At 35.4% G+C, this 24,011-nt stretch overlaps 2 protein-coding genes across 7 annotated transcripts in view; one reads left to right on the forward strand and one right to left on the reverse strand.

Moving 5' to 3' along the window:
- Positions 1 to 203: 203 nt before the first annotated feature.
- On the forward strand, positions 204 to 21,490 carry LOC110028912 (transmembrane protein 87B). Its single transcript, XM_020730962.1, has 5 exons — positions 204 to 483; positions 15,635 to 16,571; positions 16,665 to 16,760; positions 20,757 to 20,893; positions 21,093 to 21,490. Exons 1-5 carry the CDS (start codon positions 383 to 385, stop codon positions 21,289 to 21,291), a joined length of 1,470 nt encoding a protein of 489 aa, XP_020586621.1. The 5' UTR covers positions 204 to 382; the 3' UTR covers positions 21,292 to 21,490.
- LOC110028913 (patatin-like phospholipase domain-containing protein 4) overlaps positions 18,870 to 24,011 on the reverse strand; it is a 51,992-nt gene continuing 46,850 nt past the window's right edge. The window contains exons 7-8 of one of the 6 annotated variants that reach the window (XM_020730967.1): positions 23,324 to 23,473; positions 18,870 to 18,914 (exon numbers count right to left, since the gene is read on the reverse strand). In XM_020730967.1, the coding sequence (XP_020586626.1) occupies positions 23,336 to 23,473 (138 nt within the window). In that variant the 3' untranslated portion in view covers positions 18,870 to 18,914; positions 23,324 to 23,335. Of the gene's footprint in view, positions 18,915 to 22,610; positions 22,804 to 22,898; positions 23,474 to 24,011 lie in introns of those variants that run through there. The other 5 variants (XM_020730966.1, XM_020730964.1, XM_020730965.1 and 2 more) reach the window with 5 other exon arrangements.

Below are 24,011 nucleotides of genomic sequence, written 5' to 3' on the forward strand. Positions count from 1 at the left end.
AAAATTTAAATTACTTCCTCGTTGAATGTTAAAATAAAATTTCCTATAAATAATAATTTAAAAACTTTTATCAATAAAACTTGCAAATATCATAATATCAGCCCATTAGCTTGATTAGCTTTATTTAATTGTCCACGTGTCAACTGTTTGGTACGCAACAGCCAAATTCCTTCTTCTGTGTCGTTTATCCAATCCTCACCGGCTCAAAGCCATATGCCACCATCTCTCTTTCCTGCCATCGGTAGCTCTAGTTCTATCACTGAAGAAGCCCTAAGCTGCTCTCTCTCTCTCTCTCTCTCCCTTATGGAGTTCTCCGCCACTGTCTCAACTGCTGCCGCCGTTCTTTTCACGGTAGCAGTGCTGATTGGCATAGGGGAGGTGGATGGCTCGATTCATACCTACGAAGGAGGTTGGCAATGCAGTCCTGCTCTCCGGAGGAAGCGAGGGAATTGTTGCTTCGGACGGTCGCAACTCTTTTATAAGGTAATCGTGCTACATCGATGTTCTATCAAGTTTATTGTTGTTTGAATCTGCGTCGGTCGCTCTTGGATCCATCATTTGTGTTGGAAGATTGGGAAGATTTTTGGAGATCGGGATGAATTGTGCCATAGAACTACTTGGAGGAGTAGAACTGGTAATGTTTTGTGAGGTAATTCGCCTGGTTTTGGATGTTTTAATTGTTTGATTGTGTTGTTGAGGGAGATTTGGAGGACGAAACAGCTGGAAAGCTGAGTTACTACATTATTAGCAGAGTGAAGTATTGTGTCGCGTTTTCAGTGTTATATTGCTTAACATTCAGCCGCAATTCCAAGGTAGTCTGTTCTGTATTTGAAATAAACAATAAATAGATTTGTTTTGGATTGAATTTATAAAAATATAAATCAAATTTGTAGGCGTTGCTGGCCATTAATCACACTGATCAGAAACAACTCATCTGATGGCAGACGGCTATTAAATTCAATTGCCTCATAGGAGTTTAACCCAACTGAACACTCCTGAATGTCTGCAAGAATACTTTTCTACCAGACTTGACTCATCGTTTATGGAACAAATGCCTAGTTATTGAGTTCTGAGTTTGCTTAATAATAGTGATATCAATAAAATCATATTTAATCCACCTTACAAGTCCTTTAAATCTCCATCTCTATTTGTATAGAGACATTAAATATTCCTCCCACACAAAATGTTGGACTAATCAAGTGGCCTCGTCATTGAATGGGATTGCATCTACAAAGAAATTTTGTTCGAGATTAACTTAATTTCTAGAATTATTCAATGTTTTTTTATAGAATATAAGACATTTCATAATCTGATGTTAGTTGAGGTTTGCCGAGAAAGATCCCATCCTCCAACAGATCTGCCAAAAAAAATTAAGTCATAACCAAGCGTACTACTCTCATCCTTATCTTCTCAGGCAATTTTTTTATGGAATTAGAAGAAGCCGATAAAGAAATCCTTGTGTCGAAAGGTGAAGAGAGTTGGCTAAGGAGTTATTGAAGTTTTCCAAGGATGTTGTTATACACGTGAGGAAGAATACTTAATCTTTTCAGTCAAAAGAGTAGGATATGCATATGAGGGATAGCTTGGAAAATAATTCATTGTAGTGGGAATTAGAAGAGAAGGGGGTTTTTTTGGAACTTCAAACTTGAAATCTTATTTCGCACTAGAAGGGGGATTGCAAACTCCAAATTTGCTGCTAGCCTATAAAAGGCCTCTCCTCATATGGGAATAAAGGGATGGTGGCACTTATAAATAAAGAGGGCGATAACTAGATGAAGGAACTCCCTTCACTAAAGATGCTGCCTTAATAAGAAGATAATGATGCTTCACATTAAAGCATGCATGAATGTCACTTCATCAAAGGAGAGTGGAAATGCCAAAGGTTATATGGTGAATTACGTAGGTCTTCTGACTTCATGCTGATGTTGTTAGCTATTTTACCGCCTTAACTAGTTGTAGTAATCTTCTTTTTCAACCTTCATGTCTCTGTCCAATTCTTGTTCTTCTCCCAAATCTAAGCAAAACTTTTTTTGGCTTATTGTCAAGCTAAGAAAATTCAAATGGTCTGAGATTCTCAACATTCAGTACAACATTGATCTCTATATAAGCAGGAAGGTCCAATTGATATTCATCATAATGTATCATTTGATAATGCATCGTATTGCATTTGTTTGTGTTTGTGCTCTTCTCCTTTAAAGTCCTTGTTGACGTGGAGTCAAACAATACTTCCTTCATATTTTCTTCAAGCTAATGGCGATCACACTGATATTTATAGCTTTGCAATGATTTGCAAAGTTGCTATCAACCTCTGCATGCATTTCTCGGATTCCCTCAAGAGATCATTGGGTTTTATGGATGTTAGACCCAACTTACTTCAAATGGGGCTCGATTAGTGTAGCCATGCTTGGAAGGATTGAAGGCAAAGTAGATAATGGGAGGCTTTAGTCTCACATTTTTGGATGGTGATTAATGAGAGTTGAAGCCTTTCGAGAGATGAACCACTTTGTGATTAGATCTTAGTATGACTATGAATTTGTGGAAGAAAATTGAGTTGCATACTTACTCCTTACTGTTGTTCGTTTGCTTATATGACATGAGGATGAACATCTTGGAAAGCCTGTCCTTTGCAACAAACAAAGAGTTATGACCATTACAAGCCGTTATCAGGCCTCTGAGGAAATTCTTGAAGATGATATCCCAATACTAAGCCAAAACTTGCAAAGGAGTGTTGGGTTGTTATTTCCAATTGGAGGGTTATGAAGTGCAACGAAGAGCACAATATTTAATGTATTTATCCTTATTAAGATGCATAAGTAACCAATACTCGTAATGCTACAAGTTTAGAAGAGTTTTTGAAACACACAAATGTATGATTATTTTTCATGTATGTGTTTATTTTATGACTTCAATTGGTTGCCACCTTTCAAAACACAAAGTTATCCCTTTTTTAAAGTGATCTTTTAGAGTAAATCCTTTATTTTGGCTTCTTTTAAGATAATTTTGAAGTTCTCGCCATTATTGTATAAACTAATGTATTCATCAAGCAAGTTTTTTTTTAAAAAAAACTCGTTCACTTATTTGTATGCTAAACCTTGAACTCATGATCTTGTAGTTAGAGACAAAGTATTCAATCACTTGACTAAGTGGGTTGCACAAGCAAGATTGTTATATCATCATAGTGAAAGAAGTAAAATTAGCGATTGGTAGAGCTTATGTCATTTTGTTTTGGACGTATTTCTTATATTTGTGACAAGGCTGAATTGTTGCAGGTAAGTGAAACGAATCTTCCACAGAAATTAGGGCAAACACATATTTTATTGCAAGACCATCAAACATTCAATACGGATACAAAGATAAGCACCTAAAATTTGAAAGCTGGGCGATTTCTCTCAATTCCTACAATTCAAGTGATAGGAAATCTCACCCGAACCATAAACCTAAGACTCACAATAATAATCTCATGCATAACCTTAACTTTAAACAGATTAGCCCTTTCTATGTTAAACCATAATAAATGACAAGTCTAAATTGTCTGTAGGCTAATATAAGTCATTTTTCCTAAGGTGCCGACCTAACATTACTCCATCCCAAAAAGATACATTCTCCTCAAGATTGAAAACAAATATTGTTGGATCAGGTTGTATGGCTCCCACATGACATTATTATCTAATAATAATTTTCATTTAACTACAAACTCGTAGTGACCTTCACTGCCTCGAAATTCCATTTTACACATTCTACGAATGCATCTGAATTCAATAATGTTTTGAATTACAGTAAAAATTTTAGAGAATATCACAGCTCCAAACAGCTCATCTAGTAGATCATCAATTACTGAAATCTCTGTCAACTTCACATCATATTTTTCTTTCATGCTATGACACTTGATCAAGAATCCCAACACTTCATTCTAAATCACCCTCGTCACAGTCTTCAATGTCAACAATCTCTTGTACAAATTAGGTTTATTGTGAAGCATCGCCATCTTATCCCCTTCTGAATTCTTTGCAGTATCCAAATCAATCTCTTACAAACTCCCTCTCTTCTCCATCTGTCATGTTCTCATCATTACTTATGAACTGCCTTCCACCTAAAAGTTTTTTATAGCAAAATACACAGTCGCAGTTGGAAGCTACCCTCCGTCGGGGCCCACACACTATGGTTCCCTATCTCATGTAGGGGAGTGCAGTATTTAGTTTTATTCAGAAAACCAAACCAAACCGAATCGATTTAATAATTCAGTTCGGTTTTGAATTAAAAGTTTGGATTTTGGTTTTTAAAAGGCCAATATTTGGTTTTCGGATTCCGGTTCGGTTTTAAGAAATTTTCAACCGAACCAACTGAGAACCAAAATTTACTTAGCGATATTCTTGGGCAGCCTAGAGATTATGTTTGATCAGTTTGGTTTTTAAAAAGAATGAATAGTTTTTGGGACAATGTTTTTTATTTTTTATATATCAAATATATATATTTTTTGGTTTATGTAAAACCGATAGTTCGATTTTTGGATTAGGTTCAAATCGATTTGCCAAATTTTAAAGGTGATTCACCCAAACTGATTGAATGCACACCCTTAATCTCATGTCAAAATTTTTTAAAGCGATCTTCTCCAGCTCTGAATCACGCTGCCCCATTTTGATTGCTGTCGCTCATTCCAAACCTCATGATGTCATGCAATTCTCTCCAGAGGCTGCTGCTCGAACCCTTCCCGACTTCTTTGTTCGATCATGCTTGTTTTCGTTTGTTCGAGTCGTCCAACGCTTGCTATTTTTTCCAAGTGTTGGTGATCGAGTCCACTCCCGATTCTTTCATTAAACACTGCAATTCCCAGCCCGACATTGTTCTCATGTAGCTCGAATCCTTTTGGTTGTTGCCGCTCGCGTTTGTTCCTGACACCGTCACTCGATCTAACGGCGACCGGGAGTGGTTTTGTGTAAAACTTCATGATCTTCTTCATTATTTCTTTCAGAGCCGTGAATCTCTGCTTAATCTCCCATTCGTGGACGAGAAATGCTTGTCTATTTCATATTTAATGTGACTCAACTGTCTCTTTAATTTTTCCTCTATGGACGAGAAATGTTTGTCTATTTCAGATTTGATTTGGCTCAACACTCTCTTTAATTTTTCCTCAAAGGCATCTATTTTCTTAGCCAATATTATTTCGAGGAAAATTTTCGATCACAAAAGCAAAATTTATATACTCTGAAATCTCTTCATCACTTTCCAATAGCTCCAATCTTAATTGTATCATGAGATTCAATCACATGACGACTGATCTTAGTCGCAATCCCATCTCAGGTTTTCTAAATAACACGACTCGCATTTATTTTCACGTGTTTCGGTCAGTCACACATAGTCCCGTACATCGCAATCCCTTCTATCGTGTATGTTTCGTGAGGCTTTGTTACACATTTATGTGAGTTGTGATCATTTCGTTGCCTCTTAGATGGCTTGATCGCTATTGTATCGAGCCTATAGGTATGTCGTGCTCCAGACATTATGTTTTCCTGCTATCCCGATTTCTGCAATCTTTCAATAGCCGTGAAACTTCTGTAGCTAGCTTGGTCATGCTTATATCGTGAGGACTGAGCGGGAGTAGGTGAATGATGAGTGTTTTGGGTCTTCTATATGTCGCAATCTCGCGATCCTTCGTCGATCGTATCGCTAGTAAAAATTTGATAAGAATTTGATGAAGTGATACTATCGCTCTGACAATGGGCAGAACCAACCTCTTTTTTGAGGGAGGGGCAAATTGCCCCTCCATACCTAACGTAGGAGGTGCTAGGGCAACGAATGACAAAGTGATATTTCAGAAGGGACAAACAACTAAATTGTCCTCTCATATAAGTAAAAATCTGAATTTGGGGGGGGGGGGGGATTTCCACCTGCACCTTACCTAGGTCCTCCCATAGCTTCGTCGTTGCTTGATAGAACCGATTGCTCTGATATTATTTGATAGGATTCTCCCACTTAAATTAGGGAAAACATTTATTTAAAAAAGCGCTTAGGGCGCGCCTCGGGGCGTGGCGTAAGGCCTTCCGCTTCGAGCCCATTAGGGGGGGCGTAAATCGTGCGGGGCTTATGCACAGGAAGATCCGAAGCGCAATACAAGTCTCATGGGCGTACCCCCCGCCTGGGGTTCGAGCTTCTTTTGCACAGTCATCCCGCGCAGGCTCGTAGACTTTGTCTCGCACGCAGGCTCTCACATGAAACCTTGGATCATGCTCGTTTGCGTCGAGCTTCTCCCGCACTCACATCGTCTTCGCCTTCTCACGCAGGCTCTCACATCGTCTTCTTCTGCGCTGTCTTTGTATGCGTCATCTTCTCCTGCACCCGCATCGTTTTATTATTCTTACACAGGCTCTCCCATCGTCTTCTCCCGCACTTGTCGCCTTCTTTTGCGTCGTCTTCTCCCGTAACTTAGCAGATACAATGAATTGTTTTGCGATTATTTATGCTTTTAAAAGTCTTTAATGTTATTATTTCACTATAACCGCGGTGAGGTTATTGTAGCTACAATAATTTCACTGTTGTGAACCACAATTTTTTTTTCTTTCATGTTAAATATTTACATAAACAGTTTTTATTTTTTTTATATTTATATTTCTAATTTTTTTTATACTGTCGGGCTTATGGGGTTTACGCCTCACTCAATAACATCTAAAACGCCCCGCCAACGCCCTCGCATTTTAAGACAGTGGGGAAAATACATATTTTATTGCAAGAACATCAAATTTTCAGCACGAATACAAAGATAATCACCTATAATTTGAGAGGTAGGCGATCTCTCCCAATTCCTTCAATTCGAGCTACATTAAATCTCTCACAAACCCTAAACCTAAGGGTCACAACAATAATATCATGTATAACCTTGACCCTAAACATATTTTCCCTATTTAAAGAGTAAATTGCCCGTAGGCTAATGAAAGACAAATTTGTCCTTAAGCATAGATCTAATAGTAAGCTGCTAACTTTGTGTGGCGTGCTCATATAAACTTTGATGGAATTTATTTTTTCGAGGTATTGAGGAGGCTTGTGTTGATATGGTCCAAGGTTTATTTTTTAAATAGTTAAGGTTACTAATGCATTAGTTCTTAATAAAGTGCAAACAACTTTGTCGTATGCAATATAGCTTTTGTGTGCAATTATAATTTCTGAGTAATAAGCTACAAGCTGCCTCGATAATATACCGTGATGTATTAGCTTAAATCTTAAGAGATTTTTATATATTTGGTAAGGCTAATATAAACACGTCGCTTATTCTCCTTTCCAATTAGAGGAATGTGTCATCATATTTATGCTCCCACTCAGACTTCTGATTTACCCATGTGGAGTGGAGAAGTGAAGTAAGAAAGAAGTTGTAGACGATCCTTCTCACATATTGGCATTCTCCCATGAAACTCTGAACCTCCAACCTTTTATGGACGAGAATAGTCTTTTTGATTGCCTCCACCTTGTGCAAAGCCATTTTTAATTATCATGTTGTCAGCCCGAGCCCCATGTAGAGTAGGCTTTTTTTTACCAAAATCACACTTGTGATTAAGGTATAGTTTATTTTGTTGGAGGCCAAACACTTTATTTACAATCTCATGATTTTTTTGCCATGGTTTGGCTATACATGATAATATATAAGATTAGGGATAGCTGCATGCAAGTTACAAAACTAGCACCCAATTGATTTTTTAAACTATCAAATCTATGCATTTATGTGTGCCACGATCGAACCATTAAGAGTTTGATAAAAATGAAAAATATGGATTGAGGTTTTGTATTTGAGTGAGAATTTGAAAAAAATGGATGGAAGTGGGTTTTAGATTTGTAAATGGCAATGTTTTGTGTGCTTTGTATGTAATGGCTCCTAAATATTAACATCCACAAACTTCATTTATCCTTCATTTATGGCCTCAAGATCACATTACAAAGGCTGAATGATATGATCAGTTATTTGAAGCGCGTTCATCTTGTCTTGTTGTTGTCTTCCATACATCCTATTCCATGACTGAGATTTGATGGTAAACTGATCTTGATAACAGGCTTGGAGAAGATTGTAGCATGCCCGAGTTGGTTGAGAAGATCATCAATATGAGGAAGGGGATATCTAGTTTTAGTGGTAATTATCATGATTACGTGATAATCTACCCATTTAACGTTAACAATCGTATTAGTTTGACCCATGAGCATAGGAGAATGACCTGTAGGATATGAAAAGAAAGAAGTGCAGTCATTTGCATGTTGCTGTAAATATTTTTTCGTTGCCTAAACCATGAGGGACACCCTTGCTGTTTGTTTACTTTTTCTGGACAAAGAGACACTTGAAGCTTTGCCAACTGCTGTTTCCTCTTTTTACTTGTCCTATTATCTTTGTATCAATTTATTAAAACAAAAATCAATTGACTGTAAATCTTCATTTTTGTTTAAGGTATATCATATAATGCTTTGTTAAACTTATTTATTTTGTTCTCATTCTAATTATATGACATTATGATCCCATAAATATGGTTTTTCAAATATGATTTGATAAATAGCAAAAGGGAGCATTTCGTAGACCACCATTTGATGTACTCTGGAGCGATGGCGAATTATGGATGGGGGTGTCATTAATACACGTCTTTTGACAAGAATGGACTCCTAATGGAGAATATATGAATGATACTGTGTAGCCCTCTCCAACCCAGGCCTCCTGAAAATACTAGAGGTGATCAAATTCTTTTGACTCCAGGGGTTTATCAATCAGGAGTAAATGAAATCAGACAGAATGAAGAGTTTCCTTTTTCACAATGCTGCAAAGAAAAAATTATTATATTTGCATGAATTCTTTCCTTTTAGCTGAATATTTAGATTATGAATATGCATTAATTAAGTTACCTAAAATAGATTATACAAAATATTTTGTACCTAAAATAGATTGTACAAACTATTATTTATTGGAATGAAAGCAAAGGAAAAGACATTCAGCCTATTTGCTCAAAATATTGACGTGGTATCAGAGCTTGAATTGGTTTGAATCCTTGGTACTTGGTTTTCTTTAGCTTTTGTTATCGTTGGCCGACATCTTCGACTACTTCCAAGGTCCTCCCCGGGAGAACTCGTTCTTGTCTTTGTTTGAGTTATGCGGCATCTTCGTCCGCCTTCGTCAGAGTCCAAGGAAACCCGCTGCTCCTCTGCCTAGCCGGATCCGCTCTGCTTCGATTGCGACAGTCACAATCTTCTCATTTGCCCGCGATAGCTGCTGCGATTTTCCTGCCAGCCGTGACCTTCCCGTCTTGTTTGATCGCGACAGCCGCTGCGATATTCCCTCCTTGTTCGATCGCGACAACCGCGATCTTCCCGCCTTATTCAATCGTGACAACCGCTGCTCTGTCTTGTTTGATTTTCTTTGATTTTTTTTGGATCTCTTGGTTTTTCCTTGGCTTCGAACTCTCTCGCGACAGCCGCGATCTTCTCGCCTTATTCAATCGCAACAACAACTTCTCCGTCTTGTTTGGTTTTCTTTGATTTTTTTTGGATGCCTTGTTTGATTTTTTTTGGATCTCTTGGTTTTTCCTTGGCTTTGGACTCCTCTCCTAATTTAAGGTAGTAGACGATTTTTTTAGGTTGATTTAAATCATTGATTTGAATTTTTGGATATCTTGGCTTTCTTGATTTCTAGTTGATTTCGACCAACGATAATTCTATTTAGAATGTCTTGTGAAACTTTAGCTATCAGATTTATGAGAAAAAATTATATCGCATGAGAATTTCAACTCAGATTGTTCTTAAAAAGGAAGGAGCTTTGGGGTCATATTGATGGGTCTTCTCCAGCTCCTACTGAGGCAAAAAATCTTGGTCAATGGGAAGCAAAAGATGCTCAAATTGTTTTCTGGATTTTGGGATCTATTGAGGCTCATACGGTGAACAATTTACGATCCTTTGACACAACTAAAGAAATGAGGGAATACTTGATGCTCATTTACAATCAAGATAATTCTGCGAAACACTTTCAATTGAAACTTGACATGAGTAATTATAGTCAGGGTAATCTTTCAATTGAACAATATTATTTTGGCTATCTAAATTTATGGAGCGAATATTGACATTATCTATGCTAAGGTGACGAATGAGAACTTAGCTAATCTTCAGGCAATTCATGAAGAAAATCGTCGTGATCAGTTTAGCACAGACCTGAATTTGAAACTGCTCGGGCTGGGTTGCTGAACAGAGATCCAGTTCCTTGTTTGTATATCTGTTTTGGTGAATTACTGCGTGAAGAACAAAGATTGACGACACAAACTGCTATTAATACAACATATGGATCATCAGAAATAATTAATATGACATATGTTGCTCAGACTAAAGGAAATGGATCAGTGCAGTACAACAACTGCAAGAAATTTGGCCATATAACACGTAATTGTAAAAGTGTTGTAATTATTGCAAGCAAAATGAACATATTATTACGGAGTGCTCTACACGACCCAGGAACTCCAAACCACAAGCACTTCATGCCACGGTATTCGACGCTCACAATCCTGGCTTGACATCCACAGTTGCTGGCAATAATCAATCAGTTGTCACACCAGATATGGTTCAACAGTTGATTCTCTCTGCCTTTTATGCTCTCGACCTTCAAGGGAAAGATAAAACTATTACTCCCGTTCCTTTTCCTTTGTTTGTTGATTAAGGCGCCACAAATCATATGACTGACACAACTGATTATTGCATAACCAACGACTGTACACTGATACTCAACATATTCAGGTTGCTGATGGAAATAATATTTCAATTACGATAGTCGGTGATATTAACTCCTCTTTCAGACATATTTTGGTTTCCACTAAATTATCTACTAACTTACTTTCTTTTGGTCAAATTGTGGATAATAACTGTGACGTACATTTTTCTCGTGATTGTTGTATTGTGCAGGATCAGGTGTCAGGGAAGGTGATAGCGAAAAAGCCTAAAGTCGGTAGGCTGTTTTCATTACAATTTACTTTTCCTCAGAATACGTTGATAGCTTCTTCAGTTGTTGAGAATAAGACGGGCATCTGATATAAAATACTAGGTTATCTAGGCCATCCAAATGATATGGTGTTGAAACATTTACATAAAAGTGGTGTTTTTCGTTCTACAGATAAGAATTTAGTAATTGAGTGTTCTGTTTGTAAACTGAAAAAAGTAAGACATTACATTTTTCTATTTCAGACAATTCAGGCAGTCGTGCCAATAAATATTTTGGCATTATTCATAGTGATGTTTGGAGAATTACACCAGTTATTTCACATGCTCAATACAAACATTTTGTGACATTTTGACATATTTTTTGCGTTCCAAAGCAGAAATATTTACTGTATTTCAAACCTTTTTAGCATATGTTAAAACTCAATTCTCTGCTTGCATAAAAACCTTACGGTCTGGCAGTGAATACATATCTCATGAGTTTCAAGCATTTCTCCATAACAAAGGTATTGTTTCACAACGTTCATGTCCCTATACACCCAGCGAAATTGAGTTGCTGAACGAAAAAATCGACATCTATTGAATACTGTGCGCACATTACTGATAAAATCTCATGTCCCAGCTAAATTTTGGATTGAAGTTTTATCTACTGTAGTTTATCTCATTAATCGTTTACCATCTCAACAATTGAAGTATGATTCTCCATACTATCAATTTTTTGGTAAACATTCTAATTATCATATGCTATATACTTTCGGATGTGTTTGCTTTGTTCATCTATCTGCTCATGAACGTCATAAGTTGACAGCTCAGTTAGTACGATGTGCCTTTATGGGGTACTGTTCCAATCATAAAGCTTTTGTGTGTCATGGTTCGATTAATAGTCGCTGACATATTTCTTGGAATGTGATTTTCTTTGAACATAAATATTACTTTCAATATCATGTGTCGACACTAGATACAGTTATACTTCCACAATTTGACTGAAAAACAGTTAAAGCCGGACATTGTCTACGCACGACGTCTGCCCCCTTCACCTTCAATCCTCCCCGAACTTGATCCAGAAATTGCTCCAATAAGTCTTCGACGATCAACTCGTTGTATATGTTCTCCAGATAGATATGAGTATTCTGCAATTTTAACTAATACCACTATTCTTACCTCTTACTTTCAGGCTGCGAAAAAAATTTGCTGGGTCAAAGCCATGCAAGAGGAACTTCAAACACTTCAAGACAATCACACGGGATATTGTTTCATGTCCTACAGATGTTAAACTCATTGGTTGTAAATGAGTTTACTCTCTTAAACTTCGATCTGATGGCTCTCTTTACAGATATAAGACAAGATTTGTAGATCTTAACAATCGATGGGAATACAAAATTGATTATTAAGAAACATTTGCACTTGTGTCTAAGATGACAACTGTCCGACTGTGTTATCTATTATTGCATTTAAAGGCTGATTCTTAAAACAGATAGATGTTAAGAATGCATTCTTACATGGGAATCTCAAAAAAGATGTCTATATGACTCCTCATCCAGGCTTGTTTTCTTCACATTTACATGATGTTTGTAAGCTCAAACGATCCCTATACGGTTTGAAACAGGCTCTACGAGCATAGTTTGAAAAGTTTCACAATACTCTTCTTAACTTCTCTTTTATTCAAATTCAGTATGATTCATCATTATTTCTTTGCAAAACTTACAAGATAATTGTTTTGTTATTAGTCTATGTTGATGATATTGTCATCACAAGATCTGACAATCAATTGATGTATCAGCTACAAAAGCGTCTTCAGGGTTCTTTTTATATGAAGGATTTGGGATCATTAACTTATTTCTTAGGACTTGAGGTTTATTATTTTCCCGCTGTTATTTTTTTTCATCAACACAACTATACGAAGGGACTTATTGCTTTGGCTGGTCTTCAAGATGGTCGCTCTACTAATACTTCTTTGGAAGTAAATGTCAAATATCAACAGAATGATGGTGACTTTCTATCTGAACCATTTCTATATCGATAACTTGTTGAGAGTCTCAATTCTGACTATTACGCATCCTGATATTTCATTTGGTGTGCAAAAAATTAGTCAATTTATGCAAGCACCTATACATATTCATTTAGCTACAGTTCTACGTATTGTTCGGTATTTGAAAGGTACTTCTCATTGTGGTTTGTTCTTTTCTGCGGAATCTCCTATCACCTTAACAATCTACAGTGATGCTGATTGGACCGGTTGTTCTGATACACGCCGATTTATTACTGGATGGTGCATATTTCTCGACAACTCTTTAATCTTTTGGAAGAGCAAGAAACAAGATCGAATGTACAACAAGATCGAGTGACTAAGTCATCTACTGAATCAGAATATCGTGCTATGTCCTCCGCTTGTTCCGAGATCATTTGGCTTCTGGGTGTGCTGGTTGAGCTTGGTTTTTCTCAGCTTGAGTCTATTTCTCTTCATGCAGCTAATACTAGCGCTATCCAGATTGCTGCTAATCTTGTCTTTCATGAGTGCACGAAACACATTGAAGTGAACCGTCATTCCATTCGAGAAGCCTATGAGGATGGTGTTGCATCTCTTCCTCATATCACCTCTGATCTTCAAACGACTGATATATTTACTAAGGCTATTTCTCGACAGCGTCATCAATTTCTTGTTGACAAATTGATGTTTCTTGATCAACCAACATCAATTTTAGGGGGGATATCAATGAGGAGTAAATGAAATCAGACAAAATAAAAAGTTTCTTTCTTCGCAATACTGCAAAGAATGAAATATTATATTTGCATGGATTCTTTCCTTTTAGCTGAATATTTAGATTATGAATATGTATTAATTAAGTTACCTAAAATAGATTATACAAAATATTATGTACCCAAAATAGATTGTACTAACTATTATTTATTGGAATGAAAGTAAAGGAAAAGACATTCAGCCTATTTGCTTAAAATATTGACAGGGTTGATGATAGCGCTGCAATCTCATTCTTAACTTTAATGCATTTGGTGAAAAGTTCCTCTTGTGTGTAGGAATGATGGTGGGCGCTTTTCTATCTCTTGACATAGCCATTAAGGATTGAATTGAGTCTGGTTGTTGAATTTTGGTGTTTGACCTGAGGGAGGTCGCCCACTTTCTTTTCCTTGTTGTCTTTCCTAAACTTATATGTGCTTTCCTAAACTTATATGTGCAGTGTTTTGAATGAAGCTCCCAATATTTCTCCTTGTTTTAGTCAGTGATCTTGCAACGGTCAAGAAAGAACTTTGACCGAGGAGTCGATGTCTTGGTATTAATTTTTGAAATCTTGTCATCTTTTTTGTATTCTTGTTATCATGGGTTTTGAAACCTTCTCCGTATGAGACTTGCTCTTTCTTTAAGCAGGCATTCCAGAGCAACTGGCTTTGTTGATGTCTTTGATAGAAATTGATTAAATTTATTGAAGATATTGAATGTACTTAATAATAATGGACTTCTGGAGCTCGATGTCAAGAAACATGACCTACCTCCTGAACTTAGTGGGAAGGATTACAAAACAATAAATTGCATTGGATGATAAAAGCCAACTCTTTGCAAATGCCCGGATAATGTTTCATACATAAACTTTTTTTTTATAATCAGTAGGAGCCTTCATGCACTTAGTGCATCCTTTATTATTTATTTGTGTAAAATGAAATGAATTTACTACTTAAGGTTGTACATATAATACATTATTTTTTTCGATAAGAAACCATTTTTTCTGGTTCTTACCAAGAAAGCGCTATTATCATTCAAAATTGGTAAAAATCTCAATAACCCTAGCACACTAGCATGAATTTTCTCTGTCGTGGCAATTAGAATAGTAAAGAAGCAAACCCTAGGGGCAGTGGATGCTCTGAGATGATACCTTTAGTCATAGGCTTTTAGATTATGTTGCCGCACATTCCTGAAGGTTCTAGTATTGAGAACTCCTACTTGCTGTCCTTTTTTACCCCCTTTCTATCTAAAACTCCTAAAGTCCAGTGAATCCTACGTTTGTTCATGCACGCCATTCAGTTGTCGAAGTTTTTGGTTCTTGAGAGATTGCTTTCTTTGTTCTGTCAGGTTTGGACCTAAAGGTTTGATTTCATAGCTGTTAGCCTTTTAGGCTCTGTGAATTGACACTTGAAACCGTTTTGGCTGGCAAAGGACAAAAAAAGCCTATTTATGTTTAGGATTTTGGGTAAAACGTCAGTTTGATAATTTTGTTATTTAGATGGGACTCCTATGATTTTATGTGGAAGTCGATTTTTTTGTTATTTTAAGTTGAAATTCTTTGCTTTATGTATCTTTCTGGTATATTTGAGCTGGCAATGAATTATGTACCTGCTATTGTAAGAATGTCATCTAGTTTGCATGGTTTGAATGTCGATTCCCAGTTCTCAGTTTAGCTGCACATTCAAGATGCATTTTTATGCCAACTTCTAATCATTTTCTACGGGCTTTATGGCCCAGTACATTTTTTAGGAACAAAGTTTTTTTCTTAATGAAGAAAAATATGTTACTTTTTGTTTCTTTGATCATTTATTATTCATCATTTCAATATAGAATAAGCGATTTGTATTTACTTGCAGTGCACACATACCTATAAAAAAAATTGAGTTTTCACCTTTTGGTAATGCATGGTAACATCTAAATTGTCATATCTCACACATTCAGATTTTAAAATGGGTGTTGCTGCAGATTTAAGAATATCACATTCTTTAGGACAAATGAAGCCGCAGAACAGCATTCAAGCATGGAGCACAGTACAGGGTTGATCCAAGCTATAATATTTGAAGCTGCTGATCGGGATAATATTGGTGGATCTGCTTATGGTGGCCAAAGGTCCATATGTTGTACTCCTGACCTTGCCAAGCTTGAGGGTTGCAAACAAGGGGAGGTTCTGAGGAGACCCTCTTCCGTAAATCCTGAATGGCCTGTTGTAATAAACACACATTTCAGTGCAAATTTATTATTTGCACCAATGGATAATCGAGATGTTTACATAACAAAGACAGGAATGTACAACTTGTTCTTCATCTCCTGTGATCCTAAGCTGAGAGGTCTTACCCTGGCCGGTATGACATATTGGAAAAATCCTGACGGTTATTTGCCAGGAAGGATGGCTCCATTGATGAACTTCTATGTATTCATGTCAGTTGCTTATCTCCTACTTGGCATCGTCTGGTTTTCTCAGTATCTGAGGTTTTGGAAGGATATATTGCCACTGCAGAACTGGATAACCCTGGTTATTGCTCTTGGTTTGTTTGAAATGACCCTTTGGTACTTTGAGTTTTTGAACTTCAATAGCACGGGTGCAAGGCCTGTAGGTATCACAACATGGGTGGTCACTGTTGGAGCTGTGAGGAAAACAGTATCACGTTTGCTTTTATTGTCTGTGTCAATGGGATATGGGGTTGTTCGGCCGACACTTGGCGGTCTTACTTCGAAGGTGCTTCTACTTGGTGTTACCTACTTTTTAGCATCTGAGTTGCTGGATATTACCGAAAATGTCGGAACAATCAATGACATTTCAGGCAAAACAAGGCTTTTTCTAGTACTTCCCGATGCATTTTTGGATGCTTTTTTAATTCTGTGGATTTTCACATCGCTATCTCGAACATTGGAAAAATTACAGGTAAATGTGAAAGGTTTCAGTTATTTTTGGTCATAATTGGACACAATATGGCTTTGCTTTTTAATTATGTTTTGGCTTCCTCTGGCTTTTTAGGCAAGGAGGAGTTCCGTGAAGTTGGAAATATATCGAAAATTTACAAATGCATTGGCTGTTTGTGTAATTGCTTCTGTCGCTTGGATAGGATATGAGGTAAGAGTTCTTCACTCTTTCATATTTCTCTGAAGCTGTGTTATATTTCATGCAATTATTGATGCAGTTCTTTGAATTGCATTTTTTTCCTTATAATTTTGATTCTTGAAAATACATTAATAATAATAAAATGTTTCATTTTTACTGTCGCATTAATAAAAAAAAAGTTGAGGAGACTTTAAAGAAAACCAAGGGTGAAAAGACTATAAGATCTGATAATATCCCAATTGAAATGTGGAAATATTAAGGAGATATGAGAGTTTATTGGCTTGCTAAACTCTTTAATATTATTTTAAAAACTAAAAACATGCCTGAGGAGTAATGAAAGAGTACTTCGGTTTTCATTTTTAAGAATAAAGAGGATGCACAAGAGAGTGCGAATTGTAGAGGAATTAAGTTTATGTGTCATATTTTAAAACTATGGGAGAGGGTAATTGAAAATAGGTTAAAACGTATTACAAAAATTTCTTATTATCATTTTGGATGTATGTCGGGCAAGTCTATTCTGGAAGCTATACACTTTTTTAGAGGTTTGACAAAGAAGTATAGAGAGAATAAGGAGGATCTACATATGATTTTTATTGATTTAGAAAGAGCTTACGATAAGTTTCTAAGAGACATGCAGAGTTCTAGAGAAGAAATGTGTTTATGACTTACATTAAAGTCATTAGAAATATGTATACTAGAGTTGTTACTTGTGTTATAACAGGAGGATTGACAAAATATTTTCTCATTTCAGTTGTATTACATCAAGGATCGGCTTTAAGCACATATCTCTTTTGCTTTAGTTATGGATGTTCTTACTGGACATTTAGAGGAGGATGTACCTTGGTGTATGTTTTTCGTTGTTGATATCCTTCTTGTGGATGAGACTAGAGAAATAGTGTTGACCTCATTTTTTATGATGTCTAGCTAATTCCTCCTTAGAATCTAGGATCTAGTCATAACATTTTTCTATCAACTATCTTGGAGGACTAGTGACGGGACCCAGACCATTTAGAAGCTCAAACCATCTCTTAACTCTTTTGTGGGGCCTCACATGGGTGGTCCCAAGTCATCCCCATTTGGTCAAGTGGTTATGATTTTGAGCTATCACCACCTGGTTGAGTGACTAAGATCATGTACCATCACCGTTGGGTTGAGTAGTTAGGACCAACACGTGGAGGCCCAAAGAGAGTCCACATAGGATTTAAAAGCCTTAGGGGACATCAATTCTCATTCCATTTCACGGGAATTAGCTAATAAGAAATAGACGGCTAATTTCACTATAGTAAGCTATTTTTTTAGTATTGAGTAGATGTTCAAGAAAGAGTCAATGCAGAATGAGTTCTTATCTTTATTATTATATTAGCTGTCATCGATTGAATGACCAATCTCCTGAAAGCGATGACGTTAACTAGTAGCCGGAACAACACCACTAAAAGAAAGAGAGTTTTCTCTTCTTCGACTTACAATTACATGTCTGACGCATCCTACTTCATTGGCATGCGCAGTCAATCCCCTTATGACTTGCACATTCACATCACCCCATAAATCTATCCTGCAACTTGTATTACAAACACCACAATTTATACATTCACTTTACATAAACATCATAATTTGCACATTACACACATTAATACCATAATTTGCGTCATCTACACCTGAAAGGCTTCACTATTAATTAAACCTTAAATCAATTTTTGAAACGATCGATCATTAACTAAAATTTTAAGAAAAATTGAATTTGATACATTTTTTGACCCGATCGTTGACAAAGTTGTTTGAACGATCCCAAATGACGAAACAGACCTCGTGAGTGTGTCCAGAACGTCGAAGTTACCTGGGAGGGACACCCATTTTGATATGGCTCGTGCACGGGCGAATGGTACGCGAATTGTGGAATTTTAAATATTAAACATTATAAAAAAAGGAATTTTTTCCCCTCAAATCGCTAACTCAAGCACACTACCTGGACCCTATTCCCTTCTCTTCGATCACATGCAAGGCCTAATCAGACCGAGCTCCCGTCTCCTCTTCTTCACGATGCTTCGGCTCGAGGTCACCACTGAAGCTTTCTGCCCTGCCTCCATTGCTTCTCTTGTGCGCCCGCTGCTCACCACTTCTCCCCCTGCTTTGCTCGCCACTTCTTCTGCCATATGCCCGCCATTTTCCCTTGTAGTTGGAGGCAATAACATAAAGTAACGCCATATAGAGATGATAACATAAAGTAACGCCGCATGATAACAAATCGAGAAGAAGATCGAAGTACAACGTCAACTTTCATTCCATCCATAACTAGATGCGAAAGTATGCCCAAAACTTACTTTCCAATCAAATCAACATGTTTTTTTAAATATTTTCACCAAACTTAAATGTCAACAACGTTTTATACAAAGTCCTTTATGAACAAAGAAAGATATAACTTGTTATAGCCTCTGAAGACAATATGAAAATACTATGATAATGTGCAATATAATAACAAATAGTTTCATACGTGAATACAAAACGTGCATAAGCTGATGACATCCTTTTGTCGAGTTTTCCAATTATTTAATATATTGAAAAGAGAAAAAGGACTATATAGCAAATCTGTTTGCTTAAATATATTTTGATGAACACAAGTGATATTGGTTCTGTAACAACAAACTTCTAATACAACACCAATCAAATTTTAAAATTGAACAATTTGATATGAGAATAAATAAGGATTTATCAATATATAAAAATTAACAATGTAATAATGTTTGATCTCAATTAAGCTTAAACATTATATATATATATATATATATATATATATGCCAAAAATTATTTCGCCTTTATGAGAGTATGAAGTTTGCATTATTTTGCTGTTTCATAAAAAAATACTACTTATGAAGTAATGTGACTGGGCATGGGAGGAATGGGAGGCTACGCCTGAGACTAGGTTTTCTCATGAAAAAAACAAAAAACCTTAAATTGTGTGTTCCTACGGTTAAATTATAAGTTACATGTGCTCCTTACAATGTAGCCAAATTAATTTAGAACACATTATTTGGATTAATTTTGAAATTCCTTAATTCAGTTATATTATTTCTTTTATAAAAAAAAAAAAAAAGGAAGATTTACATGCCACACCATGCCTATGTATTTATACATCCATCACCAAAACTGTCTTTTACATCTATGCTATTTTACCTCTGTTTAAAAGTAAGTAATAGCGGTATTTTTTTTTAAGTGATACGAAAATTTGAAGTTTATGTTGGATATGTATATACATGAGAAGCCTGTGGTATCTATGTAAATGCAAAAAATGCCATTACTTCCTGCTTTGTTATTGTATGTATGATCCATATTCAATAATTAACTGTTCTTAAGAAGAGTTTGCATAGATTTTTTTAGATAAACAATCATGAAGATATTAACATTATGCACTATGTAACTAATAATATATAGACTAAAAGATAAACTAGTTAATAATATCGTTTTATCAGCAACAATTGTGATTTTTTTTTTAATTATTGTACATTGCATGTTAATGAATTCAGAAACTAAAATGTTGAATATATGATTTTCTTCTCAATCTATTTGGAAGAATATGATGGATTAAACTAATGATTGTCATTGCTCAAATTATTTTGTAATTTATCATAGGGGCATTTACACAGATACCACCCAATTCCTATATATTTACATATCAAACGCCTAAACTTTATTTTTAACATTTATACCACCAAAATCTATCATATAACATAAAAAATATCACTACTGTAACTTTTAAAAAGTAAAATACACCTTTTCATGCAGAGGTTGCTGTGGTATATATGTAAATACATAGAAATTGATTGGTACGTATGTAACAATTTTGAAGATTGGCATATGATAATTTAGTTAGTCACACGCTACCTACACCGTCACATTGCAGCTTGATTTATGCAAACTTTTATTTTTCAATTATAATCTTACAATGTGTGATATATTTACACATCTAACACCTGAATTTTAATATTTACATTTTGGTGTTATTTTATTCCATAGGTCTATTTTAAAGCTACAGATCCATTCAGTGAAAGGTGGCAGAGTGCATGGATTATCACCGCCTTTTGGGACGTCCTTGCCTTTGCTCTCCTCTGCGTACTGTGCTATCTCTGGGGACCATCTCAAAGCTCTCAAAGGTAAATTCCTCTTCCTAAATATATCATCGAATTATATTTCAGTTTGGTTTTGGATCGGTTAAATTGTTCGGTTAGGTCATGTAGATTTTGGATTTTGGTCTTACTTGATTTAACAAATTTGCAAACCCAATCATGGAGAAAAGCAATATTGTATAAAAGCCCCTTCTTAAAACAATCTGCTCTGTCTGTTCTGGGACAGATATGCATACTCAGGCGAAGCCGAGGCTGATGATGAGGAATCCCAGTCATTAACAAAAGGACCGGGGGATGGAAATATTGGGCTGACTAAATTAGAAAAGAAAGAAAGAAATAATAATAATAATAATGACGACGACGACGACAATGATGATGATGTTTATGATATTGAAGGCGAAGTTGAAGTGGACAAGAGAGAGTAATAAATACTGTTGCTTCTATCTGGAATGTGTAACTGCAGTTATGTTTAGATATATAGCAGCTTCTTTCTTTCTATTCTTTGCGCTCTTATTTTTGGCCCCCCTTTTGTGTTTATTTGCATTTGGAAGGCATTATAATGAGAAGGATGTTAGTTGAAATTACATTTTTCTTGTTCTGTATATAAGAATGTTGTTTGTTAAAGGGTATAATTGTGGCTTTGCTGATTATGGTCAGAGGTGATGGATACATTTATAATTATTTTGGTGATATAAAAGTAATAATAATTATTAAGTTAATTTAATTATATGAATAATGTCACTACAATAAAATTTTATATTACATTAATAGATTTAAATACATCAGTCAATTCAATTTTTGCATACGTGCCACCTCAATGCATAGATATATTTCACTTTTAAAAGTTAAAATGCTTGTATTTCTATTAAGATATTTGAGATTTAGGTGGTATAAAAGTGAAAATACATCTTTCAGATGGTGGCATGTAGGTAAAATTTGAAGCTTAGGTGATAGGATGTATAAATTTGCAAAACCCCTAAATTTAATTTAATGATCTTCATATTCAATATATATATATTTGAAATTTACATTACTGTTTAGTAATATACTGCTACCTCATCAATCATTAAATAAATAAAGAATGGATGGAAGCAACAACTTAGAAGTTGTATTTAAAAGTTGGCATGGTATTGACTTTGAGACCCCCTAAATAAGACTACATTACACAAACCAAGCCAGTCTGCGAGCAGGCTTCACTTAACAAATGGCACTTAGCCGAAGCTCAATGAGCTAAACTCAAGTTAACTTTACTCATGAGCTTGTAAGAAAATTCATTTTAAAAAAATATATATTAATATTAAATTTACTCAAATTTATTACAATTCAAGAATATATTTTTGAAGTATTTAAAAGTTATATTTGATATTTTACATCAAACATATTTTTATTATGTATCTCCACATTGCTAATTTTATTTACTCATTTTATTTATCATTCCATTATAACAATAATTTCAATTACTATCATTTTATTTATTTTATAATAAACAAATCGGCTTGTGAGTTGGCTCAAACTCTTAGAATTAAACTCGAGTTCAAACTCAACTAATTACTTAAGCTCAAGTTCAACTTAAGGGTAGCTCAAACTCGACTCAACTAATTAGGCTACGTAGAAAACCAAATAACTCCTAAATACAACAACATGGATGCTATCTTCTAATGTGGTCTTTTTCATGACCTTAATTCATTATATTCATAAAAATAAAAATACATAAATCAGTCATCATTATTCATAAAAAAAAAAAAGAGAGAAGAGAGAGAAGAGAGAGAGCAAAGGAATAGCACAGATGGCATCACTAAATAAATAATAAGGCCTACATACATGCTACATACCACTCAATTCCTCATATGTGCATATCTAGCATTTAAATTTTACCGACAATTAACCAGAGATCTCTAGAGGAAGAGGGAGAGGCCAGACCTGTCGATGACTTCGGTCTTGACGGCGAGCCATGACAGAAAGTTAGGGTAGGCAAGTTAAGGGTAGGCATTACTTTATTTTAATTTTGATATTCTGAGTGCTATAGATATAAATAGAGAAATTTAGCTGTGAAATATATAAATTTGAATTTTTTGTATGCTATATATGATGGAACTCTCTTAAACAAGAATCAAAACTGGAACTGTATGGAGTTGCAATTCAAATTCAACGCTTCTCATTCTTCCTTTCAAATGTTCTGAAAAGCAATTCACAACAATTTACAAGTGTGGCGGCATGTAAACTAAATTAAATGTCAAGTTTTGGGATCAGCCGACGATCAATTAGCAGATGATTTGGATCTACAAGAATTTATTTAATGTGTATATATATATATATATATATATATATATATATATAAATTAAAAGAACATGCCGTATAAAAATACAGATATGATTTGTCAGCTTTTTATGAGTAACTCTTTGGTAATAAATTGCTATAAATAACTAACAAATTTTAGGAGGTTTAAGAATTGTCACCTGTAAGTCTCATCATTCTGATGAGATTTCATCTATTAGAATGGAGTCTAGAGGATTCTGTTCAGCCCAGACTATGGCGTCCAGATAACCCAGCTCATAGAGCTTGTCGAGGATGTCGTCTTCGGCAGGTTCGAGTGCCCAATTTAATAGCTAAGGAGTAGGCATGTTATCATAATTAGTTTCTCTTAGAGAAAGGGGCATTTACATACATAACATACCACACAATTCTCATGTATTTACCTAACATCTAAACATTCATATTTACATGCATAACACTAAAATTTTTAAAATCGCATAAGAAAAAAACCATCATCGTGACCTTTTTTAAAAGTGAAATATACCTTTTCATGCATAAGTTTATGACACCAAACTGTTATGAGTATTGGATATGTAAATACATAAGAATTGCGTGATATGTATGTAGATTTCCCATGCGGCATTTACATATATACCACAAATTTCATATGAATTTACCTAACAAAAAAACATTCATATTTACATACATACCGCTCGAATGTTTAACATTACATTCAAAAATACGACCATCAACACTATTTTAAAAGTGAAATACACCATCTCATGCATAGGTAAAAATTGGAAAAATATTGTGAAGCTAACGTGTAAGAGTAGAAAAGGCTAAAACTTGATCGAAAAAAGAAGGGCATTTACTTAAATTCCTACACAATTC

The sequence above is a fragment of the Phalaenopsis equestris genome, unplaced genomic scaffold (genome assembly GCF_001263595.1).
Source record: "Phalaenopsis equestris unplaced genomic scaffold, ASM126359v1 Scaffold000540, whole genome shotgun sequence".
Lineage (NCBI taxonomy): Eukaryota > Viridiplantae > Streptophyta > Magnoliopsida > Asparagales > Orchidaceae > Phalaenopsis > Phalaenopsis equestris.

Excerpts from the sequence above, each read along its gene's own strand:
- LOC110028912 (XM_020730962.1), top strand. The coding sequence starts at position 383 with ATGGCTCGATTCATACCTACGAAGGAGGTTGGCAATGCAGTCCTGCTC. Across the intron at positions 16,572-16,664 it reads GAACATTGGAAAAATTACAG|GCAAGGAGGAGTTCCGTGAA; the intron begins GTAAATGTGAAA and ends CTGGCTTTTTAG. Across the intron at positions 16,761-20,756 it reads TCGCTTGGATAGGATATGAG|GTCTATTTTAAAGCTACAGA; the intron begins GTAAGAGTTCTT and ends TTTATTCCATAG.